The 27,618-nt window shown below is 39.5% G+C and overlaps 3 protein-coding genes across 11 annotated transcripts in view; 2 read left to right on the plus strand and 1 right to left on the minus strand.

Moving 5' to 3' along the window:
* Positions 1–8,068, plus strand: part of EIF2AK2 (eukaryotic translation initiation factor 2 alpha kinase 2) — a 25,674-nt gene extending 17,606 nt beyond the window's left edge. For all 4 annotated transcript variants that reach the window (XM_018915933.3, XM_050972335.1, XM_030235480.2 and 1 more), the window contains 4 exons: positions 868–993; positions 1,565–1,660; positions 4,540–4,602; positions 4,691–8,068. In XM_018915933.3, the coding sequence (XP_018771478.1) occupies positions 868–993; positions 1,565–1,660; positions 4,540–4,602; positions 4,691–4,810 (405 nt within the window). In that variant the 3' untranslated portion in view covers positions 4,811–8,068. The remainder of the gene's footprint in view (positions 1–867; positions 994–1,564; positions 1,661–4,539; positions 4,603–4,690) is intronic.
* On the minus strand, positions 4,659–12,901 carry GPATCH11 (G-patch domain containing 11). 2 transcript variants are annotated; one of them, XM_009091746.4, is made up of 9 exons: positions 12,754–12,901; positions 12,426–12,652; positions 11,548–11,589; positions 11,348–11,468; positions 10,544–10,634; positions 9,275–9,379; positions 8,314–8,395; positions 7,652–7,737; positions 4,659–4,969 (listed from the first exon to the last, which is right to left on the minus strand). In XM_009091746.4, exons 1-8 carry the CDS (start codon positions 12,798–12,800, stop codon positions 7,682–7,684), a joined length of 771 nt encoding a protein of 256 aa, XP_009089994.1. In that variant the 5' UTR covers positions 12,801–12,901; the 3' UTR covers positions 4,659–4,969; positions 7,652–7,681. The 2 variants fall into 2 exon arrangements, with proteins under 2 accessions (XP_009089994.1, XP_009090002.1); XM_009091754.4 differs by lacking the exons at positions 8,314–8,395; positions 9,275–9,379 and having other exon boundaries at positions 4,659–7,737.
* A 442-nt stretch (positions 12,902–13,343) lies between these two features.
* HEATR5B (HEAT repeat containing 5B) overlaps positions 13,344–27,618 on the plus strand; it is a 57,497-nt gene continuing 43,222 nt past the window's right edge. Inside the window, exons 1-15 of one of the 5 annotated variants that reach the window (XM_050972331.1) lie at positions 13,358–13,484; positions 14,110–14,204; positions 15,728–15,840; positions 15,962–16,130; positions 16,561–16,772; positions 18,318–18,426; positions 19,403–19,552; positions 20,048–20,219; positions 20,601–20,758; positions 21,659–21,908; positions 23,410–23,565; positions 24,950–25,200; positions 25,625–25,736; positions 26,963–27,115; positions 27,423–27,522. In XM_050972331.1, the coding sequence (XP_050828288.1) occupies positions 16,005–16,130; positions 16,561–16,772; positions 18,318–18,426; positions 19,403–19,552; positions 20,048–20,219; positions 20,601–20,758; positions 21,659–21,908; positions 23,410–23,565; positions 24,950–25,200; positions 25,625–25,736; positions 26,963–27,115; positions 27,423–27,522 (1,949 nt within the window). In that variant the 5' untranslated portion in view covers positions 13,358–13,484; positions 14,110–14,204; positions 15,728–15,840; positions 15,962–16,004. Of the gene's footprint in view, positions 13,485–13,515; positions 13,925–14,109; positions 14,205–15,727; positions 15,841–15,961; positions 16,131–16,560; positions 16,773–18,317; positions 18,427–19,402; positions 19,553–20,047; positions 20,220–20,600; positions 20,759–21,658; positions 21,909–23,409; positions 23,566–24,949; positions 25,201–25,624; positions 25,737–26,962; positions 27,116–27,422; positions 27,523–27,618 lie in introns of those variants that run through there. The other 4 variants (XM_050972329.1, XM_050972332.1, XM_050972333.1 and 1 more) reach the window with 4 other exon arrangements.

The raw sequence follows: 27,618 nt of genomic DNA on the forward strand, positions 1-27,618 counted from the left end.
TCAGTATTATAGTAATGCTGATAACACACTGATGTTTTGGTTGCTACTAGGTAGTGTTTATTTTAAGTCAAAGACTATTTTTTTACATGGAAGAGGGGCTGATCTGGGTTCAGGAAGGGGATCTGGCATCAGTCGGTGGTGAGCAACTGTACTGTGCATAACTTGTTTCCCCTTGTTTTGGTTTGGTTTTTTAAATCCCTTTATTATCGTTATTATTTAATATTATTATTAAATTTTTCTTTTGCTTCAATTACTAAACTGTTTTTAACACAGTTTACTAGTTTACTTTTGATTCTCCCTCCCATTCCACTGCGTGCTGCTTAGTTGCCAACTGTCCTTAAGCCATGGCACTGTCAAATTTAAAAAGGGGAAGTTTAAAGGAAATGTAAACATGATACTCTTGAGATATCTGTAGTAAGCCTTAACTCTGCATTTCATTTAGTACACATGATCCTTCTGTGCCTAGGAGAAACTCTGACTTGAGTGGAATTCCATGTGAGACTAAATGTTTTGCCTAAGTGTATCAAGTTCTGTCTAGGATTGAAGAGTGAAAAGGACATAGACTGTTACATGCACAGTGTATTTGAAGAGCAGTTAAAGTATGACACAGCTCTGACTAAGCTAGGGGAAAAAAGATGCAGTTACTGCAGAACCACTTGAATTTCAAGTACTACTTAAAATTTAGTTTGTATTTTTAAAATTTGATTTAACTTTTTCCTTTTTCCACACCATCAGTTTCTTAATGCTACTTTCTGAGCAATCATCAAATTTTATGGGAAACACTTATGTGGCTGATTATGCTTGGTGATAAACCTTGGTCATTTGGTGATTTTTTTTTCTTCTTTTTCTTGATATATAAAAAAATAGCCTCAGAATATATTCATATCACATAATGATCAAGTAAAAATAGGTGACTTTGGTCTTGTGACTTCTGTGGCATTCGAGACTCTGACTGAGAACAGAGGAACAAAATCGTATATGGCACCAGAACAGGTAATTATCCTGCTGTATTAGTGTCTCTGTAATTAGATGTGAATTATAAACTCAGCATTGGATGTTCTCAATCCTAATCTCAGTATTAAAGCGAGTTGCCTAAAGTTCCTTGGTATGAATGTATGAAAGAATAACTGTACTCTAGAGAAGGCTTTACCACAAGTGTGGTAAGATTTTTGCTCTGTGTGAACATACAGTCTGACACTGCATGCTGTAAGGAATGCTCTTGTAAAACCAGGCTGCCAGACATATATTTAAATTTGAATTTAGGGCCTCTGTTAATTGCATCATTTGAGCTTCTCTGTTTGTTTCATTATTTGTCACAGGGCAATATTGGTATGCTTTATCTCTATAGGTCTGTAGAAGTCTTGATTTCAGGGTGTTCAGTGTGACATAATAGTCACTATTTAACAGGTCTGAGGCAGAAAGGGTTAACAGCTAAGAAGGATATTGAGTAGAGCCAGTCCTGTAGCCTTGGAGTAGAAATTTCTGCTGACTTCAAATTTTGCTTTAGGAAGTGCTATTCTCCAGCTGGATTTAATACTTGTTTGGTCTGTTCTAATCTTTCTAGACTGGGGCCAAATATGGAAAGGAAGTAGATATTTATGCATTGGGATTAATTTGGTTTGAAATTCTTTCGGCATTCACTGGTCATGAAAGAAGTAAGGTATGTAATTTAAAAACTCCCACTGCTATTGTTTTGCCTTGCTTCTGGTATCACTTACTGATAGCATTCTAGAAGGAATTTCTTAAACTTGAGTACTAACTCTATTTACATCTTTTTCCTTAATTCATTTCCATAAAGCCTGTAAGTCCTTACACCTCAGTTGAAATGTCATACCTGAGGGAAATACTACAGTTTCACTTCTGTCCTACTACATATACACCAAAGCCCGAGCATGCTAAAGGATAATGTCATGCAAAAAAGGATGTCAAGTTTGTCATAAATTTTCTTCTTGGATCAGAAACTTAAAGGGAGTGTTTTTCTAATTTGAGAAAGTAAAAATTATGGATGGGTGAGTTTTGTCTCTGCCATCCTCTTGTCTTCACTGCACAGTGGAGCAAGAAGAGTTTCCACCAAATCAAAATCCTTGCAGTTTTCCAAGATGAAAACAAAAGTGATTTGGAACATGTTACTTTTAAGTTTTTTTTTTTAAAAAGGTATGCTGTATAGGTTGAGCTTTTTATGTGCAAACTTGCATATTGGTAGGATAGTGATGTAGCTGCTGGCTATCTTGTCTAAATTAATTGTGGTTGGACTCAGATTTTGAACAGTTTGCCAGATCCTTTTGCCAGTATGAGAAGATCATACCAGTGTGTCTGTTCAACTTGGCTCTCTCCAGCCACCTTGCAGTACTTCCTCAGATCTTCTGTTCCTGTTCACAGTTGACTGCAAATGCACGCACAGTTCCACAATGTTTACAGTTAGAAAAGCACCATTTCCTTGAACTATAAAAATCTTGTGCTCTGCAGGCAGGTGGGAAAGTTATGTGCATGGAAAGTCCTAGGATGGTCTTCAGCTGCTGCATTAGATCAGAAAGAATTTCACTTAATGGAACTTGATAAACTCTAGTGCTGGCAAGCCCTGCTGTAAGAACATCATGTAAAAGCAAAGTTGATTATTCTGTGCTGAGTAACTGGTTCAGTTGATGATCCCCAGCAGGTAGGGTCACAGGCCGCAAGCTACTGCTAAAGAGTGGGGAAAAAACTCCAAGCTCATGGGAGCTGTTGTTTTAGTGGATAGCAGTTGTAAAGGGTTTGCTATGCCAGGCTTATGGGGATAGCTGATGATTCAGAATACACAGCTAATTCCAAGAACACAACTGTCATCTTCAGGCAGACATTACACTAGTTAACAGCAAATGAATTAAGCAGATTGCTGTGTTTACCCAGAAAGCCACTTGCAGAATCACAGAATGGGTGAAGTTGGAAGGGGCCACTGGAGGTCATCTAGTCCAGCCTACCTCTTCAAGCAGGGTTCCCCAGAGCACATTACTTGGGCTTGTGTCCACTGTATCTGCAGTCAGGGAGACTCCACAACCTCTCTGGTCAATCTGTTCCAGTGCTCAGTCCCCCACACAGTAAAGAAGTTCTTCTCCATGTTCAGGTGGAACTTCCTGTGCATCAGTTTCTGCCCATTGCCTCCTGTCCTATTGCTTGGCACCATGGAGCAGAGCCTGGCTCCATCCTCCTGGCACCTCCCTCCAGATGCTCACAGACATGGATGAGGTCCCCTCTCAGTGCCTCTTCTGGAGGCTGAACAGGCCCAGCTCCCCCAGCCTTTCCTCACTAGAGAGATGCTCCAGTGCCTCAGTCATCTTTGTTACCCTGCACTGGAGCCACTCCAGGGGCTCCATGTCTCTCTTGTCCTGAGGAGCCAGAACTGAACTCAGCACTCCAGATGTGCCTCACCAGGGCTGGGCACAGGGGCAGGATTACCTCCCTTGACCTGCTGGCACTGCTCTTCCTAATGCACCCCAGGATTCCATTGGCCTTCTTGACCACAAGGGCTCACTGCTGGCTCATGGATGGCTTGTAGCTCACCAGGACCCCCAGGTCCTTCTCCACAGAGCTGCTTTCCAGCAGGTCAGCCCCCAGCCTGTACTGGTGCCCAGGGTTATTCCTCCCCAGGTGCAAGACCCTGCATTTCCTTTTGTAGAATCTCAGAAGGCTCCTCCCAGCCCATCTCTCCAGCCTGTCCTGGTGCTTCTCAAGGGCTCCCAAGCCCTCTGGGGAACTGGCCACTCCTCCCAGCTTTGTGTCATCCGTGAACTTGCTGAGGAGGCATCTGCTCCTTCATCCAGGTCACTGATTAACAAGTTAAACAATACCAGGCTCAGTATTGAAGCTAGGAGGACACCACGGGTGACAGGCCTCCAACTAGACCCTGTCCTGCTGAGTGTGACCCTCTGGGACCTGTTGTGCAGCCAGTTTTCAGTCCACCTCACCATCCATTTGTCCAGCCTGCTCTTCCCGAGCTTGCCTATCAGGATGTTGTGAGAGACACTGTCATACAGAAAAAAAATTGTTAACTAAAAGCCATTTCTAAAGCAGGTAATGACAAATCTTTTGTTAGTTGCTTTGAAGTCCATGTAGCATTTTATACAATGACATAGAAATAAACATGTGGTACTGGATATGATAAAAAGGAGGAAGCACACCTGCTTGGTTTGCAAACAGAAATTCAGTTGTCTTGCTTTTTCTTTTTTTTCAATGTCATTAGACAATATAAATCCATTACTTTTAAATTAAGGAAAGAAAGATAATGGTTCTGAAATAGAGGATGATTGAAACAAATATGTCATTGTTGTGTGTGAAGCTTTTAAGCTTAGAAATGGATAATAGTTGATGAAAAGGCCATAAAACCAAACCAAAGCACAACTAAATGAAAGAAGCCCCAGCTTTCAAACTGTTTACAGTTGCCTTACATTTCCTGTAGATTTGTGTTTTCCTAAGTACTTCAGCAAACTACATGGGTTATAAGGTAGAGATACAAAACATAACAAATGAAAGCATACCAAAACTATTCTCTTTTATTAATTTCAGGTATGGCCTTCTGCTAGAGAAGGTAAGCTTCCAGAGTACTTCAACAATCAATTTCCAACAGAGGTATGGGATTTTAATATACTTTTTGGGTACTAAACAAAAAAAATAAAAACCAAAAAACCAAACTATTGACATTTAATTTTTTTTGCAGGCACCCATAATCAAAAAGATGCTTTCAAGAGACCCTTCAGGAAGAATCCCTATATCTCATTTGCTTGACCTTCTTAAATCTGTTGATAAAGAGAAGGAACATAGAAATTTCTCTTATTGAATGTCCTTTCACACTGTGTTTAAATCCAGAGTTTGATGAATTTATTACAACTGATGAAATGACAACAGATGTCAGAAGCAACAGGAAGACTTGGGGTGTGTCTTTTCCTTGGCCACTTCACCATTTATATCTGTCAGCTGCAACCAGGACAGGGCACGTCTGCAAGGAAACACACAGTTTTTACCTGGAAACACAGGTTGTGGATGAGCTGGACTGTTTTGTACAAAAACTACCTGCTCCTTTTCCCCTCAAAGATCATGTTGATGTGCTAAAGTGCTAAGTGGGTTGTGCCAAATCCCTACATGTGCTGCATCCATTATCCCTTAAGGTGTTCTATTGCTTTCCATGGAAGAACTACTGTCCGGTGGTATGTGACTCAAACCTTTCTGATTTGTTCAGTAATATTGTTAATAATTACTGGAATGCTCCATTAGTACCAAGACTAGTTTTGGCAGAAAAGGAAATAGGTGCACGTTATTCTTCACTGAATTTCAGCACTTTAAGTTTTCTTATCTCTTCACAGCTGCTGATGACCTAGCACCTTCAGTGCTCTAGAATTTAAACTTGAAATATGAGGATTTCTTTAAATGTTAAACATTCAGCTTCTAGGAAATTTAATTTAGAACAAATCTCAATTTTGGAAAACTTTAGGTTTTTATGGTTGTCTTTTTTGGAAAGGAACATTCAAGGTGCTATTAATATAAGAAAATCCTACTCATTATAGGAAAATTGCCTCAGTAGTAACCATTTGAAATCCTAGGCTGAAAGAGCACTTTAAACATTCCCATGCTTCTAGGTTTTAGTCCCTTACTGTAATACTGAGGCATGCCTAACCCTTAATAACTGTACTTAGTACCTCTGGTGTGCCCACTGCCAGCTCCACAAAAGGGAACAGCAGGTTCTCTGCTACTCTTCATTTGTGAAAAGACAAATGATTGGCTTTGAGCTCTATCTTGTCAAACTGTTCATTGATGTGGGGTCAACATAACTCCATAAGGGCAAATGAGCAGAGATTTAGAGATTTCTAAGCAAAAAATAGGTAATATGTGAAGTACTGTATGCTTTTTCTGAAATGTTAAATGGGTTAAAAGTGGGTGACTGCTCTAAAATAAATAGTACAAATAAAGGTATTTATAGTCTTAGGGAAATTACTGATGTTCTGGTGCAAGTATTTGTTGCTAAATAAGAATATGATTGTACATACTTTTCAAGGGCTTACACTGCTTTCTTTTTTTCTCTTTATCATAAATGAGATATATACAATCATAGAATGGTTTGGGTTGGAAGGGACCTTAAAGATCATCCAGTTTCAACCCCCCTGCCCTGGGCAGGGACACTTTACAGTAGATGACATTACTCAAGGCCTTGTTTAACCTGGCTTTGAACACTGCCAGCAATGGGGTATCCACAGCTTCTCTAGGAAACCTGTTCCAGTGCTTCATCACCTTCACAGTAAAGAATTTCTTCCTAATATTTTATCTCAACCTTCCACTTCAAAGCCATTCCCCCTAGTCCTGTCACTTTATGCCCTTGGGAAAAGTCCCCTTCCAGCTCTCTTGGCAGCCCCCTTTGCGTACTGAAAGGCTGCTCTAAGGTCTCTGCAGTGCCTTCTCTTTTCCAGGCTGAACAATTCCAACTCAAGCAACTTCATTTGCCAGTTCCCTCAGGACCAGTGGATGCATGTCAGCAGGTCCCATGGACTTGTGCACCTCTAGGTTCTTCAGATTTTCTTGAATCTGATCTTCTCCCTGACATCCCTGGCCAGATTGAATTCCATCAGGGCTTTATGCTTTCCTAACCTTATCCTTGACTGGAATTCATTAAGTATTTCACTATGCTAAACTGATTAGTAGTTCTTTGCAGTGGTCAAGATCTGTGAGAAATTATATATCCTTACAGACAGAATACTACTATTGCTGCTTTCTCTTCTCTTTAATCTATTGCTTATATAAAAATAAATATATAAAATATGTTTAATCAATATAAATATATAATTGTTTTATCTTTATAAAATTAACATATAGTTGGACTTGATGATCTTAAAGGTCTGTTCCAACCTAAACAATTCTATGAAACTGTTCACAATATGAAAATGAACAATCTCTGGGCTGCATTTCCTTTACAGTTTTTGGACAGAGCAAAGTAGTATCATTACCTTCTTGCTGTTAATTAATACTGTACCAGTTTGTAACAGTAGTTTACACCAGGAGTTCCTGATATATTTTCCCTGCATAGTATTTGTATATTTCAGCATTAACTTTTTATAAATGGCTAATTATAGTAGAGACTGCTGTTAACTAAAAATAAAAGGTCTTTTAAAACCTTTTAGTGGATAGCAGTTATAAAAAAAAAAACCAAAAAAAAAAAAAAAAAAAAAACATCATCATGATCTAATTCTATTTAATTATGAAAAATATTTATCTTTATATAAAACAGAATATTGGTTTAAGTAATTGGTTCAAGTTTCACAAGATTTTTTTTCCCACCAAATTTGAGATAGTAAACAAAACCAGTCTGGTGTTTAGGCATGTCTGTAAAGATGAAAAAAACCTATTTAACACATAATGCAATAAAGTGATTAGCCAATAATTATGCCTTTACTCATACTTGAATTTTATTATCAGTTGGGCAGCACTTAAACAAAGATGTGAAAGACTGAACCTACTTCTCAATTATGTTAGTTCTATTACAAATACCAAGTTTTAATTCCTATTAATTTGTGCATCAAACAGAAAATATGAATTTAGCTTGTCAGCTTAAACTCTTCTGCATACTTTGGTATGAATTCTTGAGTATGGCATAGCTCCAAGCTTTTTAAAAGATACTATGAATTTTACATACTTATCTAGGACTTCTTCCTTTAGACTGGCTTTAGTCATGATCTGCAGCACTGTCTCCAGGGCAGTTTGAGGATAAATCTTCAGAGTCTACAGGATAAGCAGGAAAAAAGTAACAGCAGCTCAGGGAAGGAAAAAATGGTTGCTAGAAATATTTCTAGAATCCATGTAGAACAGATTAAATAGAATTCAAGGTTTACAAGTTAGTAACTCTCAAGTTTGTTTTAAAACAAATTTAAAAACAAAGAAAAATTGTACTCTCTTCGGTGTTGTGAAAGTGGATGGTGTTCTAATTGTTTCAGAAACACCTGCCAACTTTTGCAGCTTTTTATGGTATTGGTTTAAATATCTGAATTATGTTTTCTTAAAACTAATTAAATTTTAATATAAATTCAAATAAATTTCAGTATGGTTTGCTGTGTTTTGTTGTGTGTGGGTTTTTTTGTTTGTTTCCTTTTGGTTTTTCTGCATATAAACCTAAAAATTGGCTAACAATCACAATAACAATATGTACAAAGCTTTGTGCAAAAACCAGCAGCCTTGAAGGTAAATTTGCTATGTAGATTTAGAAGCTGCAGTAAGAGAAAAACCAAGGATATATTCTACAGCTGGAGTCTAGCTGCATAACCAAAGTAAAGCACCTACAAAAGCTTGGTTCACTCTTACCTTCATAGGTTGTTCCACACCAAATGCAATAGAAGTGCTCCTCTCTCAAATAGGCTGTCAGGATGTGCAGCTTTTCTGATACCTAGAGATATGTACAGGTCTGTGATGACCTGGGCCTCACAAGACATAAACCACTTTGAGCTACTGGTTTGCTAAAATAAAGTGTTTAACCTAATGCTGTATATATTACAATACTGTAGTTCAGTAAGACATGAAAGTTTCCCACATTTGTAGAAGAGTGCACAGGAATTCATGATCTCTGGAAAGTTAATGGCTGTTGTTTGCTTATCCTTTTTTCAGCTAAGAAACCTGCACTGAAGAGAGAGACCTAACAATATTACTTAGCTACTTGATTTCATGTATATGGTATCTTCTGTGGATTTTTTCACATTTAATCTCTGCCAATTGAACACATAAGGCTAACAATAGCTATGTAATCTAGTTCTTAAAAATACATATTTCCAATGTCCATCTTGAGATAATCTGTGAAGCATTTTCAGAAATTAGTGACTCTAAACTTCCAACCAAAATTAAACTCAAAAACAAATAACTGTGATCTTGTGTAACTTGGCTAAGGCAAAAAAAAAAATTAAAATTTAATTTCTGGGCTAATTTTTTCAAAGATCAGCCTCAAAACAGATGAGCAATATATCAGTGGTTTAATATTTTATAAACTGCTATATATATTTTATGACTGCTATAAAAGTCACTACTCTGGGATTGCAAAGAGGCCCTTAACTACACTGTGGGAAACATGTATACACACATCCTTTATACATGTATGTATATATACATACTGTTTCAAGGAATGTTAATTCTGAATTGAGCAATTAATTCAGAATTAACATTCTGAATTAACATTAACATTAACAATTAATTCAGAATTAACATTCAGAATTAACATTCAGAATTAACATTCAGAATTAACATTAATTAATTCAGTTGAAGGGCTTACACTTACACTTAAGTCTGAGCTTGTGCATTCATCTTCCTTGTTTTCCTCATCCTTTTTGTCTTCCTCTTCAGGTTCTATCCAAAACCAAGTTTCCTTGGGAACATCAATATCCTTAAATAAAAAGGGATTTAAATGGAAATTATCTGTCTTGGTAAGTTTTCTTGTAAAATGTTTGATAAAACTAATTTCTAGGAAGTGAGCTATTGGCCTTTAAAACTTTCATGTATAGTATAACGAAGAATTACTAAAGCTCTAGGTAAGTACAGCAGTCCACAAGACTTTTTTTCACTTTTTTTTTTTTTTAACAATGTAATGCATGCCAATGCTAACAAGTAGTTAGCATTCATCTATGTTTGGTATGTGCAGGGCTACACAGCAATGTAATCTCACACCAAGCCTGTGAGCAGATACCCATATTTATCAGTTGAAAATATGCCCCCAAGTTATGTTACCTAGAGATGACATGGCGCTTCCTAATTCACCTCAGGTCAAGTTAAAGGAAGAAAAGTAAACAAGGATGATCTAAGCTTAATTTAGCTGACTTCATTTGAAGCAGACTAAGTAATATTGAACAATCTCAGCAAAACTTATGAGGTGGTATTAGCTTCTACCTGGTTAATAGAGGGAAAAAAACCCCCACCTTTAAGTTTTCCAGTGGCAAAAACTCATAGTGGTTCACTACTATTATCCACGTTATTCCTTGCAGGTGGAAGGTGCTTAGTTTTGTGTGGCTTTTTTTGTTTGCTTTTAATGCTACTTTGGTGAATTTGCTGACTCCCTCAATGATGATCCCCATTCTTGGAGATAATAAAGATCTGCATGGTCCTGGACAACCTGCTTTAAGTGACTGCTTGAGGAGGAAGGCTGAACACGATGACTTCCAGAGTCCATTCCCAATGTCAATCACTGTGTGATGATGTTGCTCCCTCACTTGAAGCAAACAGCACCATTATATAGCAAGGCCTGATAGTGGCTACTGGAAGATACGCAAACAGCTCAGAAGTAACCACAAAAATCCAGAAGTAAAACAACAGGTTTTGTTGTAAGTTCATGTAAGTTACCATGAGGTTGTTGTGCACCATTAATTATCTTTATGGTACAAACATAGACTTTGAAATATTTTAAGAGGACTGAAGTGTTGCCAAACATCAAGACTTTAACTAGTTGCCCCACAGTTTTAGAGAACCTCCAAGAAGTGAACCACTACATTGCAGCCTGTATCTCTAACCTCTTAAGTCTTCCTTCCAACCCTCCAGAAAATCCCCCAGGTCTCACTTTTTGCGTATCTAATTGTTGGCAGGCCCTCTGGCTTTTTCGCAGGTCCCCTTCCATCTTACGTTCTTCTTGTTTGGTTTTGAATCTTATTCTGTTAAGAACAAGCAGACGTAAATAAGCAGGCAGACACAGTGACAGATGCATTACAGTCCACAAATTTACAAAACCCTAAAATCTAAGATTCTATTCCTACTAATTTTCTCAGACCTGAACAACATTGAAGTAAAGAAGTCATTCCGACGTTTCTGTGGGAGCACATTGTATTTCTTGGGAATTATACCTTCAAGATACCTTTTTTGACCACACTACACTATTTCTTCATTAGGTTTTCTTAAGACATAAAAAAGCAGTTCACTAAACATCTGCAAAAGACAGAGCCTTTCCTCAGCTTTTCTTCTCCATATATTACGAGAAGATCAGGAGAAAACCAAAACATTACAATCTTTAAAAACATACCCTGACTCTTAAAACCATTGTACCAACAGTGCTCAGGAATATCTGTGGATTTGATATTTCATAATATATATTTCTCCAATTAAAAAAGCCATGTATGACTTGAGAAAAGTTAGTATCTATATTGTTTGCATTATTAACAATTACAAAACTAAATGGTGCAGCACATGCTTTTAGCATTACAGTGTTCATCTACTTTTGCTTTAGAACTGAGAAACAATTACTCTGTATTGTAACTCTCACCTTTCATTCAAAACATTCAAAAATACTAGCACATTAAAAGAACAACCAAACACCAGCAAAAGAATTGCTATTTAGCCATTCCTTGGAATATCAGTTGTATGACTTTACCTGAACTCATCTGCAGCTTGTTCATTTGCTTGTTTTTTCATTTGGAGTTTTTGTCTATAGTTTTCCAGTTTTTCTTCAGCTTTTCGCTTTTTTAATTCCTCATGACCAAGCCCACTTCTGCCTATGTAAGTTTAAAAGATGAATGTAAGCAGTTGAGAAGCTCTGATATCCAATTAAATAAATCTGAAAGCACCACAAACCTGTTTTTATGTTCAGAGGAATAGGTTCAACAATGCCTTCTCCTGTGAGAGGAAAAAAAAAGTCAATTAAAAAACCTGAGTTTTTCTCAAACAATGATTTGTGCAGTATATTCAAGTAGGCATTTGCCATTATTGTGGGTTTTTTTGCTTGGAAGTTGAAAACTTCCCAATCAATATACATTTAGTGCACTACAAATGACAGAGCTGTACTGAAAGTCCCTCTCTTTTTTGGCTTGTCTACTGGAATCTACTTTTTCATGACAGGACCAAACTGAAAGAAAAGGTGTTGATGTAAACAGTGTAAGATGCCTGTGAGGAAGACTGCTTTGTTACTGCCTTCTGGAGCCTTTTCATTCTGCAATCTCACAACGATGATGAAGAATAAAAAGAATCTCTCTGGGCCAGTTCATTGTGGTTGTTTGCCAGAGATGCTGAACTGGCACAGCAGTTATTGGTTCCTTGTTTTTCTGATTTTACTTCATCTACTAAGGCTTCATAAAGGTAGGCCAGTGTGCACTGTTTCCTTTTCAAAATCCACCTATAAATTTCAAGAGGGTCAGATGTTTTTTTGAACACTATTAGCTTTGCAAAATCATCAAAACCTCCTTAATGCAATTCCTGTACGTTTGCAGGTACGCAAGTACACTTACTGAGCTGCAAGTGCTGCTCTTCCCTTCCTCAAAACTCTGTACTATTTTTATTTCAGTTTTAGGGATTTGCTCTCATATTTTGTTCTGTCATGGCACCTTCACAGTTCTGTAATGCTATGGCTCTCCAAGAGGCACTTATTGACCTGTCAACAAACGAAGTGACAGCTGCAGTCTGTAAAATATTATACTTGAATACAGAGACACACTTCCAGAGAGTGACAAACTTACCACTTTTGCCAAGGGCCTGGCCACTCTTGTAGCCCATCTTCTGGAGCAAAGCAAAGCCCTTGTTCTCGTTGCCCAATGCACTTTTCAGTACCAAGTCACGTCTCTCTTTTTCTTCTTCTTTTATGCTTTTTTGTCTGTTCTTCTCATTGGCTTCTTTTTGCTTTTCTTCTTTCTGAATAGCTTCCTTCGCCCGCCTCACCATGGGCAAGCCTGGCCTGACATCCTGTCTGTGAGTTAGTAATTCAACAAATATTAGCGTGTTTTTTGTCTTTTTTTTTTTAACAGGTTTACAATCACTAAAGAGGAGTGAAAGAAAAAAAATACCTACTTAAGAAATAAATCAGACATATAGTCTTCCTCTTCATCTCCTTCCATGCTTAGCGCGCCTCTATGCCGACGCCTCGCCTAAGGACACCGTTAGTGCGTGTTACGGAGCATTTTATTTCTCCGTGCGCCCCCTGCGAGGTGGGGGACGGAGGGGCCGAGGAACAAAAGCACCTCAACCCGCCGGGCCGGGCTGTCCCCTGCCAGCCCCGGGACACCCGCGCCCGCCCCCAAGCCCACAGCGCGTCTTCCCGGGCTCCGCTACGCCGACCACGGGCGGCCGCGACGCCGCTCCACGCCCGGGAGCCCCCGCGAGCTGCAGCCAAGCGCCAGGAGCAGGGACAGCGGCGCGAGCAGCCCGGGAACCGCGCACCCACCGGGCCCGACCCGGCCCGGCCACTCCGCGGCGCCTGCGCGGGGCCGCCCCGCCCGCCGGCGCCTGCGCCTCTCCCGCTTCCTGCTGCGCGGCCGCGGTGCCTCCGCGAGACCGGGCTGCTTCGGGGCCGCCTCGGGGCAGCGCCGCTCGTGTTCCCCTCAACGCCCCTCCTCGCCTGCCGGGGCTGGGCACGGCGGGGGCTGAAGCGGCCGAGCTCGCCGGTGATGGTGCCGCGGCCGAAGGCGAGCGCGGCGCAGCGCGCCCACGCCTGTCCGTGACCGTGACCGGCCCCCGGGGCCGCGGTGTCGCGCCTGGTGTAGCCCGGTACTGGCGGGACGCGGCCGCCGCTCGGGAGGAGCGTAAGTGACCGTGGGCGGCGCGGTGCGGGCCGGTGGCTGCGGCGGAGCGGGGCCGGCTCCGCGCTCCCCCTCGGCGCTGGCCGAGGTGTGAGGGTCGCTGTGCGCCTGTGCGCGGGGGGCGAGCGCTGGGAAAGCGGCGCTGGGAAAGCAGTGGGCATCGCTCCCTCGGAATCGGCTCCTCGGGGGCATTGCCTGAGCATCCATCCCTGACGGCCGGCGCTGCACCGCTGCGGTACCTCCTGAGGGGCTTTCAGGTGGTGAAAGCACTCAGGCATGGTGCCCTGAGAGCTGCTACAGCTTAATAAAGTAGCCAGTACAGATAGGGGGACCCAGGAACGAAAAGCTTTTCACCTGATGGAGTCCTTCAGGAGTGTGTGACTTCGCCTAAAATTGCCTGTTTCTCGGCTTTCTCACTTCACTGAAGTGCACGCGTGATGAAGGTACAAGTAGTTGATTTAGGCATAGGAAAACAGCTGGGGAATAGAAAGGAATTTTAGTACCTCTGAACATTTCCGAATCTCTGTAATGCTCCAGCACACCTCACTGGCTGCTGGTTGACTTTGGTCGGGTTGGCTCTGCATCCCGCGGGAGATCACAGTGTATTTATTTCTTGTTACATTCACAGCGAGATCCTTGCCAGGATCGGTAGAACTCGGTAGGCTTCTCACTGCTTTTTGGAGCAAAACTTTGGCCAGTGTCAGTGAGCTTTGGATTGTCTATGTAAGTAGCTCTGTGTTAGACTGACTCTCGAGTTAGCTGAATATTTGTGTAATTGTTCTTGTGTCTGATGCCTTGTGCTTCACCAGCACAGCTGAGTGTATGTGCACGTTTTGTTGCTTAGAGCCTGTGTTTCTTACATTTTAGATGAAGTGGGTAAGGTGCATAAGGTGTCCATGGCTCTTATGGCCAGGGGTAAATGAAACCTTTTATGTGGGGAGGAAAAGGAATAATGAGCTGTGCTGTCCAACGGTGCTTATGGGCACTTATGTGTTGTGTGGGTGTGACAAGCAGTGCAGATGTCTGGGATGATATCCAAAGAATCACAGTGCCGTCATTCATTGTGTCTCTGTTCTCGTGTAAAGGTGTTTTGAGGTGATGTGTCTGAGTTACTGACAGGCAATGCCTTCTCGTTTCTTTATAAATGTAAAGAAAAAACAAAAAACCTGATGGAAAATGTCTTTGGAGAAGTTAAGGAGGGCTGTGTGTTCTTCTTTCCATATGGGGCTCTTCCACCTTTGCTGGAACTGTATGCAGTGAGAAATATGCAAAGTGCTGAAGTGCAGGGAGCAACCTTAACATTAAAGACATTGTGATGCTTTTGTTTCATCACTAAGGTGGATTTAAAATAATACATCATTAATAAAGAAGCATTAATATGTCACCTTACTAACGTCTCAGTTGGGGACTATTTAAAAAAGAAACGATTTAAGCCACTTCATTTGACTTTAAGAATTTGTTGAATTTGATCATGAATGAGGACGCAGCTGAGAGCTCTTGAGAGCAAAAGTGGAGCAGTGCAGCTGTCAAAAGATGATGCCTGTTGATAGCTGATGTCTTACATAATACTCTGTAGTTTTGTTGCTTTCTCTTTTTTGCCTGGTTTCAGCATCTCTGTATTCAGGTTTTGGGCTTGGGTTGCTTTTTTGCTTCTGGGGTTTCTTTTTGCTGAAGGTTGTTGATTTAATGTTGTGATTTTGGGTAAATTTTGCGTGTTTTTTTTCCTTCTGTCAGCTCTGCATTCAATAGCTACACTTTTCTCCAGGTGGTTTGCCAAGATGAAGGTGGCAGAGTGTTTGCTTACACTGACAGTGTGCTTTTGGTAGTGCTTTGATGCCAGCCCCCATTGATTGAGCAGGATCACCAGTGTTCCATCTGCAGGATTTTGCCTGCTGGGGAGACCTGCAGTAGTTTGGCTGCTGCTTGTGTTTTGGGCTGTCACCCCTAAGGCTTGCTGGATTTCAGGGAGCTTGCTTGTCCAACGCTTAAAGCAAGACTAGTGGGTCTTAGGTCAAGTGATGCCAAATCCTGTCCCTGTTCCTGCTTCTCCCAAACTTGTGTTGGCTGGAAATTCCTACTTGTGGCAGGCTCATCTTCTCAGCTTGGCCGTTGAAGGGTGTTGAGAAGGGAGCCAGGTTCATGCCCCAGCTTTGGGAGTGTGCTCAAGAGTCTTGACTTGCAACAATCATTTTTCTCTTTCTTGTAAGTGGAGACAATGAGATGTTTCCTTTACCTTTTTTAAACAGGAGCTTTGGTATATTTTTCTTGGCTGAGAGTTTGTGCCCTGAAATTGCCTGTAGGTGCTCTTTTACAGCTCCGTTCCCTGAAATACTAATGAATGGACTCAGTTTGTAACTATGTGAGTAGCTTTGATGTGGGACTATTTAGCTAAGTCTAAGCAAGCTGAATATTTTCATTTGATTTCAAAGCTTTTTACTGATGTACTGTACTTTATACTAATATTTGCATTTTTATTTTAGAGTTTCTACACAAATTTGCAATAAAATTGGAATTCAACCCATTATGGAGCTGGCTCATAGTTTGTTACTGAATGAGGAAGCATTAGCTCAAATCACAGAAGCAAAGAGACCCGTTTTTATCTTTGAATGGTTGAGATTTTTGGATAAAGTGCTGGTAGCTGCTAACAAGGTAATTTAATGTTTCCCCCCCGCCTTATTTCTAAATAAACTTTCTTCTCAAAAGCATTTCTAATAATTTCATGCCAGAGAAAGTTTACAGCTGATGGCCAGATGGTACCTGTATAGTTTCAGATTCAGCCTGAAGAGTCTCTGTGCTAATTTGTATTTTGAATATTTAGTTGTAGGAGGTCAGTAGGCAGCTGGTAAGTATTTTTAAAAAGTAAAAATTCAATAGGACAGCAGCTAATTCTGAGCATTTAGCATCTGTCACTGTTGTTGTTGAATGTATCTCCTATCTCCCTGAGAAAAGCAATTTGCTGAGTTATATACAGTTGGGAATGGTATAAAGTTTACTTCCATTTCTTGTAGGTTTTTCTGGATGTAAGAGGCAACACAGTGGATTAAACTGCTTTTCTTATTTATTTTTGATCTGTTAACAGACAGATGTCAAGGAAAAACAGAAGAAACTTGTAGAACAGCTGACAGGACTCATCAGCAGTTCCCCTGGGCCACCTACACGGAAGCTGCTTGCAAAAAATCTGGCTGCTCTCTACAGCATTGGAGACACGTTTACTGTTTTTCAGACACTTGACAAGTGTAATGACATCATCAAGAGCAAAGATGATACTGCAGCCTACCTTCCCACCAAACTGTATGTTTTGGGGAAAGGGGTCCTGGATATTACAGAAGAATCTGCCTGTATATGTTCATGCTATGTTTATTCATATTTTGTGTGGTTGTTTGGAGTTACATATGCTTGATATAGGTAGCAGAGAAAAGTGCTGGATTGAGATTGTGGAGGGCAGGACTCAAAGGTGACACATACATGTCTATGTGAAAGTGGAATGGTTTTCTCTAGGCAAGGTACTGTGTTATGACTCTTCACCTGCTTATGGCATGGAGAAGATAACCATTAATGAAGGTGTTCCACCAGTGGAATTGCTGCTGATTGTGCTCAGGTATCCCATTAAAGGTGGAACCTGCAGATTGTCAAACCAGAGTGTTATCTGTGCCTAGAGAATTGCAGCCAAACGTTCAAGTTTTTTTTTCCCCCTCTGATGTTGCCTTTTCTATGCCCCTACCATGCTAAGCTGCACAGGTCTCTCAGGCAGATTCTCTACATGTGGATATGTGTGTGCATGGATGTGTGATCCAGTTTGTCTTTAGTCATAAGAGCAGTCCCATTGGTAGGAATTTGGTTAATGCCACAAACAACTTCCACTAAAAGTGGTTTTGGTACTTTCCTGCTTCATATGTTCATGGTGTCTCCTGAACCCAAATTTGGTCTTGCCTTTGGACATTATGGCAACAATAGGATTTGACAATAAAATCTGAAATAGTCACTCTTTGGGCAGATACTGTCCTCTTATTTCTAGCTCTTTAAGCTGTGTGAGGATCTTGTGTAAGTGGGAAGTGTTTTCTACTATAATATGCTCTGAAATTTATGCTACCAAGTCATAGTCCAGAAGGTTTTTTAATGGACACATGCCTTTTAAAGGGGAGGTTGTAATGAGTTTGTGATGTAACTTTGCTAAAAAACTATTTAACCAGCAATTACAGATTTTAAAAAAAGTCTCATTCCTTTGTAATGAAAAAGTGCTTGTTTTCAGGAGCTGCTTCTGTGATTGTCCTGGAACAGTTTGTGTTTATAACTGCAATGTGGTGATAACTAAATATTCCTAATCTCAAATGGCAGAGCAAGAAAAACATATGAATGATTGGATCCAGAGATTTTACAGTAAATTTTCCTGTGTTTTGCAATAATTTTTGCATTTCAAGTTCTTATTCTTGAAAAAACCCCATATTTCAGTATCTACAAAAATTTGTCAGGTTATATTGCAGGCTAGAGGCTTTCTTGCTTGGAAAAGAGACAGTTTTTTGAAACACAAAACCCTAATCTTGCTGGGATTTCAGCCTATGTTGTTTTCTCCAGAATTTTTCATTCTATGTATAGATCCTATAATAATACCCTTTCAAATACATTTCTGTTCTTAAAAGCTGGTAACTGTTCTGTTGCTTTTGTTTTGGTAAACAAAAAAAAATTATTTTGATGGACTGTGTTAAACAGTGTAAGTAGTAGATAGCAAATAGATTTTTATTCATCAGTGTTGATTAGAACATACATTTCTCTTTAACTATTTGTTTTCATTTGAATGATACATTAATATATGTACTTTTTTTCTCTGTTTTCTCATAGGGCTGCTGTGGCATGTGTTGGAGCATTTTATGAAAAAATGGGGAGAATGCTAGGTAGTTCTTTTCCAGAAACTGTGAATAATCTGTTAAAGTCTCTGAAAAGTGCAGAGGTAAGTTTTGGTTTGTTCATGTGATCTTAATTCCATTTTAAACAGAAACCTGCTTCCTCCAGCGTTGTTTGCCAGATTGTCTAGATTGTTTTTCTTCTGCACTGAAGAATGCAAATCACTTACCTAGCTAGTTTGAAGTATACTGCAGAGAGTTTAGACTTTATCATGTGAATATTGTTATAGTTACTTCATAGTGGTGTCAGTAATTAAAATTCAGAAATGACTGTATCTGTCATTTCTCACTACTGTGTTAGGATTTTTGCCCATGTACTCTGAATAAACATTTAGTTGTTAAAAATTAATAATGAATGCTTAAATTTTGGGGAAGTTGTTACTCTGCATGTGAGCAGAATACATTGTGTCCTGAAAAGAGAGAGTGTGTCATAATATTGAGAGAATGTATCCTGGGCTGTCAGTGGGTCTGATTTTATGCAAATAGCTCTGTTGGGACAAGTTGGAATACTGACCGTGTGGGTCTTGTGGTGGCAGCTGTTTTTGTCAGCTGTGTTGTTTACCTGTGTGATCATTTTATTTATTTATTTATTTATTTATTTATTTATTTATTTGTGTGTGTGTGTGTGTGCTCTCAGACTGTAAGTACCTGCCTGTGTGCAGGTGTAGCATGAAGCTACTAACTTACTTGGGCTTCCCATTCTCTCTTATCACCTGCTTTTTCTTTTTTCCCCCCAAGTCTGCAGTTGATAAATAGTGGGGCAGTGCAGAAGCATTTTACCTAGAGCCAGTTTGTTGGGTTGCCTAGGTTCAATTTATGTCACAACTGAGGGACTTTAAGTAAAGCTGTGTGTGGTGATTACTTCTCTTTAAAATCAGATACATATCAGTTATATATGCCTTCATTTTCAACGTTTGCATAAACATTCCTGCATAGAAACAGAAAAATGCATAAGTATACACCTGATTCATAATGTAACTGCCGTGTCCACACTTTTGCACCAATGTTTTTGTGTGTGTGCAGTCTCAGGGCCGCAGTGAAATCCTGATGAGTTTGCAGAAAGTCCTCAATGGACTTGGAGGAGCAGCAGCTTCTTGTCACCGTGATATTTATAAGAATGCCCGGTCCCTGCTGACGGACAGATCGATGGCTGTGCGCTGTGCAGTGGCTAAGGTGGGTGTCCTCTCGCCAGCCACAGGCATTCTTGTGCCGTGGCTAGGGAGTACCTGCAGTTGAACTGGGACCTGTTGTTCAGAAAGGGAAGTTTGATAATTAGCTGGAGAAGGTAAGTCGTTATGAGTTCACACTGCAGGCTCAGACATTTGACTAATTTCACTTTTCACTAATTACAGAGGTACTGTATTCCCCACCTGATAAAAAAGTATGAGATAGAATATGTTATCTGTGAGCCTCAGTGGGAGAGGTTTTTGGTAACATGGTTCTTGTGTAGTTTTCTTTTAATTTTTTAATTCATGTATTAGCCTCTTCCATGACTTTTCTGATTGTTTACTCAGCTAAGATAGTTGGCATGTGGGATAGTGTGTCTAAATTAATTCTTGAAATTTTCATATTAAAATATTTTCTGAATAAACCTGATGATTGCAGCCTGATACTCAGATAAATGTAAGAATGGTCTCCTGGTGCTTAGCAAGGCTATTTTTCCTTCAGTGTCTGCTGGAATTACAGAATGAAGCAGTGTTTATGTGGACAGCTGAACTAGAGAATGTTGCAACGCTGTGCTTTAAAGCTCTGGAAAACTCAAACTATGGTGTGCGAGTTGCAGTGTCAAAGCTTTTGGGGACAGTCATGGCTACAGCACTGATACCAAAACAAGCAACAGGTATGAGCCCTTCTGGATTCCATGTCTACATTGGCAGGCTTAGTGGCACCTTCAGTACCATGTTCATTGACAGTGCTGCACGACACATTGTTGTTCCAGTAGATGGAAGCTTGTAGATGGATTGTTTTTACAAACAATAAGCTAAAAAGAGTGCAGAATTTCTGTTGTAGTCATATAAAGAAAAGACAGAACAAACTATCAAAAACCACCTGGGAGAAGTGGCTTATTTTTTAAGCATGCAAGTAAATTGTTATCTGAAATACTGGGTAGATTTTTTTTTTTTTTTGCAAGACAGTTTTGAATTAGTAAGTCTGGTTTCAAGATCATTGCCTGTGTTGGTTGGAGCTTTGGGAACAAATTATTACTTTTCTTTTTAAAAAGTGATGCGGCAAAATGTGAAGAGAGCCACACTTGAGGAGGTCTTGGAGCTCATGGCCACGGGATTTCTGCGAGGGGGATCTGGATTCCTGAAGAGTGGTGGAGAGATGTTAAAAGTAGGAGGATCTGTCAATAGGGAAGTGCGAGTTGGTGTTACCCAGGTTTGTAATTTTTTTTTAATGAAGTAAAATTTATATATAATTCCTTTTAGTAGGAAAAATACACATTTCTGTTCTCTATTTCTGTGTAAGTTAATTTACAGGTCTAATTTGACTCTTCTGTTTTGTGAGTTGTACATGAGGTATCATTCCTCTATCTACTTTCTTCTATTATTGATATGCAGTAACAATGGATTAAAATATGAGCTAAGGAAAACTTGCTTGATCAGTGTATATTAGGTGAGATTAACTTATAAAAATATTTGAAAACTTAGAATGTTAAAGACTTTAGTTCCTTTTTAAAATTTAGTTTCTTTTTAGAGAGGGTGCTCTGTTACCTTTTGTGGCTCCTGAATGTGGAAGCTCCTCTTGCCTGAGAGAGAAAGGTGGTGGCAGCATCTATTCAAATTCAGACATTTTCATCCCATCATGTATTTCAGTATGCTGCAGTACCTTCCCAGTATCCAGATTCTTTGATCATGGGTTATTTTGTGAAACCCTTTATTTTTTCTCAGCATTTTTCAGGTGAACTTGGTGAATATTCCAGGTTTTCATTGTGAGCTGGAACACGTTGATCTTGCTTTTATTTACGCAGTGTTCTTATCTTTTTTAGAAAGAGACACATTTAAGGCAATGAACTGCGTTTTTTTGCTGTCATCCAAAGTGTATTTTATTCATCACAGTACAGGGGCTACTCTTGGTACTGGAGACAGTTGAGTTTCAGCAGCAAAGATGTGAATCCTGAATTGGTTCGTGCTGAGTAACAAACTCAAACCTCATTAGGTTAGAGTTGCTTATTGCTAACTGGTGTTGCTACTATTGTGCATTAGAGCCTGGCTGTAGTTTCACATAGTCTTTTGTTTCTGTTTTAATTGGGTTGCTGTGTGACTTCTGGATCTGCAGGCCTACGTTGTCTTTGTTACAACACTGGGAGGGCAGTGGCTGGAGCGCAACTTTGCCACCTTTCTGTCCCATGTGCTTGATCTGGTCTCCCATCCTCGTGCAACTCAGACCCACGTGGAGGCTGTTTACTCTCGAAGATGTGTGTCCTTTATCCTGAGAGCAACTGTGGGCAGCTTGCTGGGGGAGAAAGCACAGATTGCAGCTGCCAAAGAAATCTGTCAAGCCATTGGTAAACAAATGAAGGCAGTGGGTGAGAACCATTTTTCTTCATTCAAGACCACTTGAAAGTTACTGTCGTTTTACTGAGGCAGCCATTTTTTAGCCTTCTTCTACTGTGAGGGGTAATTTTGTTCATATGGAAAATGGTAGTTCATTTCTGTTCTGCTTTCTGTCTCAAATGTTCAGAGGTTGAGTTCTGCTTCAGAAGTGATTAAATGACACTGGCTTGTTATCCCAGATAGCAAATGCACTGTCAAGAGCCTAGAATGGAAGTGGAGAAGAAAACTATGCATTTGCCATCTATCTTGCGATAGGTTGTATTGAAAGTCATGCAGATTTCTCTACTAACAGTGTTAAAAATCCTGTAGCTCAAGATCTTGTAGGTCCTTTTGTCTCCCCTGCTTGTATCCATACTAATGTCCAGTTGGGTTTTGTGATAAAAATGATGTAATCTGAAGAATATGACCCCTTTGCAGAACTTTGCAGAATGTGGCATCACTAAGAGGATTAACAAAGCTCTCTTGGCATCTGTTTCTTATGAAAGGAAGTAGCTCAAGCTGGAGATTTAAAAGAGTAAACTGGAAATAGTCATTTTTTTATTTAAACATATCTTTCTTTTCTGCTGCCATCTAATTGGAGTTTAAAACAAATGCTTAATATATGGAAATGAATTTGATTTAGAAACTTTTCCAGGTTCTTTTCTTCTCGTAAAAATTTTTTGATGGGGTAGGCATGGAACTTTAAAAGGTTTCTCATTACTGTAAGTACTACTTCCAAGAAAACAAGTCCATTGGAAATGCTTTTTCTGAGAGGAAACAGTTGCAGAAAATACTCCTGCCACCTTGTCAAAGTTAGAGGAAATTAATGTATTTGGATAGTTTGAAGAACGTACATATTTTTGAGGATTTCTCATGAATGTGATGAAAAATGGGAAGGGTTTTTACTTGGTAGTAATTGCTTCCCTTCAAATACAGGAGACCATTCTCCAAATTTCTTCCGTAGTAGACACACAAAAGTTAAGCTGGTACTGAAATCCCTTTTTGAAGAGATAGTTGCTGCTTCTGGGATATTTTGTAGGAGAACATACTATGGGATTAAGGAACTCAATTTGATTAGACTGAGATGATTAGAAATTGTGATTAATTATTTACTAAAGTTCTCTTTTTTAGTTTCACTGAACAAACATGCATGCAAATTTGTATGCAGAACCTAAATATATCAAGATTGTATATTTTGATACTGTATAGATGCACACATACAGTTACACTGTTTGTCCTACCTCTAGTGCTTTAGTGCTTTAGTGCTGGGCATCTGGTTTTTATGGTCTTTGGACAACTGTGTTTGGTTGATAGCTATAAAATTCTTTCCCTGTTGAATACATTCATTTTCTTAGTTTTCACTATGACCAGATTTGTGCTTTTGTTTTAATGTAGGATTGATGTCAAAATGAAACTGTCACTTTCTGTCCCGTGAATGCTCGGATTGGATTCTAATGGTAGTAAAACAAGACACTCTTGTTTTCTTTTCTGCAGAAGCAGTAGTGAATGATGCTAACAGTGAAAATAAATCAGGAGCTGCTGATGTAGCTGCAAGCCAGCATGTAATGGTGTGTGCCCTCCAGGAGCTGGGTAGTCTGGTTCAGAGTCTGAATGCCACTGCATCTCCTCTTATTCAAGAACCCTCTATTGGTATGCAAATAAATGGAAATAGGTTAAGTGAGGTATTTGAGCAATGAATATGAAATATTATTAAATCTAGTTAAATAATTAATGAATGTGAAATAAATTAATCTATGAAATTGGTACTTCCTGTAGTACTCCAGGATAACTACATTTGTCCACCTCATTGTGTGTAGTACCCTAACTTTAGGTTAAGTTTGACCAAGTATTAAACAGCTGTTTGGACAGGAGTCTTTCTGAGACTTTAAGGGTGAGTGAAGTGGTAATTTTTTGTACTGGTTTGTTTACAATAATGGTTTTATAGGAAATACATTGCTTTGCTATGTAAGGTCTGAAATATTTGCTCCTAGAAAACATTGCCTATAAATATCAAATTTCTGGAGGGAGGCAAAAGTATTTTGTTGAGATGAAGCTGTTGGTAGGCCCCTTTAAAAGAATTAGTTCTTTGGCTGAAGTTGACTAGGGTTGGTGTGGGATTTTCTTCTTGTTTGTTTTGAATCCACATTTATTCTGTAGTGTTACAGATTTAAGTTTTTTGCGTTTGTGGAGGCCTATGCTTTTTCCACTGGAAATACGAGCTTCTTGAGACATTTCATCATACAGATTGTTGTTTTGTTGCATATGACATCCTTCCCATACTGATTTTGTGCCAGCTTTGGAGTAGGGAAGAGTGCTCATATTTATTCCTTCTGGCAGTTGTGTCCCATAAGAACAGAAGGGACTGTATTTCAGTATTATTTCTGTTAGCTGCCGTGAACTCAGTAGGTAGAAGTTGTTCATAGCTCCAGAGAAAACAAGCAGCAGCAGGGGCTTTAAAAATTTGGACTAAAGTGTTTGTGTGGAGACATATTGGACTGAAGGGTGCAGTTAGAAAGTGGGATTAGGTAGCCACAGATATTTCGAGAATGTAGAAGCATATAAACTTGCTGCAGGGTGGACAGCACCATGTCAAAAGCAGAGTACAGGAGTCAGTGACATATACGGCATATGCTTGGCTACAATGTGAAGCAAACCCAAAGATCAGTGTTATTGTTGCTCTGTTATTGGCAATCTGTAAAATATTATGGGAATTGTCTTATCTGGTGCCTGTTCTCTTATATAGATAGCTCTGCTGCCTCTTTTCAGTGTTTCAGTATTAGGAGTCAGTGCTGTGGCTCTGATGGCTCCACCTTTGCTGACAAAACATGATGGGGAGTAGAATAATGCTAGTAACAAGTACTGTCTTTCCTGAAAAGGCATAGTCAGCAAATTCAAGTACTTTAATTCTGACTTTCATAACTTTCACATTGGCTGTCTAGTATTGATTCAGTTTACTTGTCTGTGTATATTAAAAAGCACGTGTATATTAAAAAGTGCATCATAAGTTAAAGACTGCAACCTCTCGTTTCTGTAGGTCTGTTGGAAACAGTAACTTCAGTTCTTCTTCATCCCAGCATGGCTGCTCGACTGGCTGCTGCCTGGTGCTTGCGGTGTGTAGCTGTGGCCTTGCCCTTTCAGTTGACTCCATTTTTAGACAGATGTGCAGAAAGGCTCAACAATCTGAAGACCTCCCCTGAAGCTGTTAGTGGCTACAGTTTTGCAATGGCTGCTTTGTTAGGTGGTGTGCATCAGTGTCCCCTAGGCATTCCTCATGCCAAAGGAAAGGTGAGATAGTGAGTGCTTCATCTGTGAGTGTATTAAAAGATCCCTTTTTATCTACAAGTAATAGTTTTGCAAAATGGGTGGCATGCTAATGAGTTAAAGCATTACTGAAACTGAGCCTGTGTCTTGTGCGAGAGTAGTGGCCAGAGCACATGGTTTTAGAATCTCAGTTGCAATATTTAACAGCTCTTCTCCTCTGTTTCAAATTTGATGAAGAGAAATTGAAATATTGAAAATTTGCTGAAATAATTGCTGCAGTGAATATTACTGGCTGTGTTATCATATGAACAACACTAATCATCAGCATGAAATGTAATCTGCATTCATTCTTTATGGAAGGTCAATCTGTAAGAGTGAACAAGTAGAAGTAGCTTGCAGTGGCTTCATTCATGTTTCTAAAACCCCCTGTGTTTTGCTGCTGGTGCAGATGGTGGTCAGTATTGCTGAGGATCTGTTACGAACTGCTGCGCAGAACAGCAGGCTCTCCTTGCAGCGGACTCAAGCTGGATGGCTTTTACTTGGAGCACTTATGACTTTAGGTTTGTAAAAATGGTTTGATTTTTCTTTTTATTTTAAGGCTTGTCCAACACTTCTGATTATCCACTCTGGCAAATAGTCTTTACATATAATGGACTCATTATCCAGCACAAGAGTATTTATACAGGGGAAGCAGAGTGTAAGTGCACTTACTTCAGCAACGTTGTGCTGGGGAGAAATGAAATATTAGTGCTTATCTAAGCTGAAGTGTGGTAGAAGGTGTCATACCTGAAAAAGAAAAAATCCTGTTCTGGTTTTAGAAACTCAGCCTTTAGTCGTTCTCTGAAAGGGCAAAATTACCCATACTCTTTCTTCCTTAATACTGTGGTGCAGAAGAAATGGACAGTAAATGAAACCCAGTGATCATTCCAGCAAGTTGCATGTGTGTCTCTAGGTAGGCAACAGCACTGCATAGAAGAGTTGACAATTTAAAAGCCCTTCAGTTTTCTTTTAAAAAAGCCAGCCTCATGTTTGTATCTGCCATTACAGTAGTATCACAAGCTGCATTTTCAGAGGTTGTAAGTATACCCTTGAATTTTTGCAGCAGTGGCAGCAGTGGTGTTCTTTTCTGTTTTGTTTTGAGTTTCTTTTATACAGGAAAATGTGATAAAGTTCTGATACATTTTGCAATATTTTGATCTCTCATCAAATACCATTTGTGTTTCATCTCGTTTCTCTAAATTGAATCTTTTACCAGTTTATCATCATATTTTTCTAACAGTGTATTCTTATTGTGGTTGTCCTTCAATATATTTTTAATTTTCTTGCACTGAATCTTTTTCAGAAGTTTCAAAAAAAAAAACTTGACTGTTAAACTAGTTTACATAATCAATAACTATCAGCTGTTTTCCTATTTATTTTATGGGCATGGTAGAGCAGGCTAAAGAACCTGTCTTCAAAATTGATATAAAAAAATTAGAAGCCGGAATAAAAAGATAGTAAAAAGACAGTTGACCATGGTTCTGTATGGCATGACAGTGGGTAGGGTAGTCTATTTCCAATTTTAGGAGTGATACCCACAAGCAGATGTGAGGTGTAGTACTTATTTGCCGCACTTTCAACCTAGGAATGAGAAAGAATTTCATTTGGTTTTCATTGTTCCAAGTAGGGCAAAAAGGAAGAGAAGTGAAATAAGTCAAAAACAGTTTGAAGAGCAAAAGCCTTCACAGAAGATTTTTCACACTTAAACACACATTTTTATTATACTGTCACTTTTCTTTTTACTTAGGTCCTTCTGTTGTCCGCTATCACCTGCCTAAGATGTTGCTGCTATGGCGAAACGTGTTCCCACGTTCTCTGAAGGAGCTGGAAGCAGAGAAGGCAAGAGGAGATTCATTCACCTGGCAAGTGACACTGGAAGGCCGTGCTGGAGCTCTGTGTGGTAAGAAATCCAGACTTTGAGATTATACCTGCACAGTCAAACAAAACATGATCCCAGGTATTGTAGAGAGAACGCCTGTAACTTCCCCTCTTGCTTTGAAAACGAGTAAAATGTGTCAGGTTTTCATCAGTATGTCCTGGTTTTGACATACAATTTTATGAACAGATCACACAGTCTTTGAATAAACATTTTTAATTGCTGCTCTTTTGATATTCTCAGAATTTGTATCTTGTTTATGTCTTGTATTTGTTTGTTTCAGTGAAAGTTTAATTTCTGTTTTCTAATAACAAAACTGTTTTGTTATTAGCTATGAGAAGCTTTGTTGCTCACTGCCCTGAGCTCCTTACTGAGGATGTGATCAGGAAATTGATGACACCCATAGAGTGTGCCATGACAATGATGTCACAGTAAGTAGGCAGTTTCTGCTCTTTATTCACTTTTGTCTTTTCCTGGTCTTGAAATACTAGAACACTAGTAGGGTTTTGTGGTTTGGTGTCTGCCCC

Source organism: Serinus canaria, chromosome 3, assembly GCF_022539315.1.
Source record: "Serinus canaria isolate serCan28SL12 chromosome 3, serCan2020, whole genome shotgun sequence".
In the NCBI taxonomy this organism is placed as follows: domain Eukaryota; kingdom Metazoa; phylum Chordata; class Aves; order Passeriformes; family Fringillidae; genus Serinus; species Serinus canaria.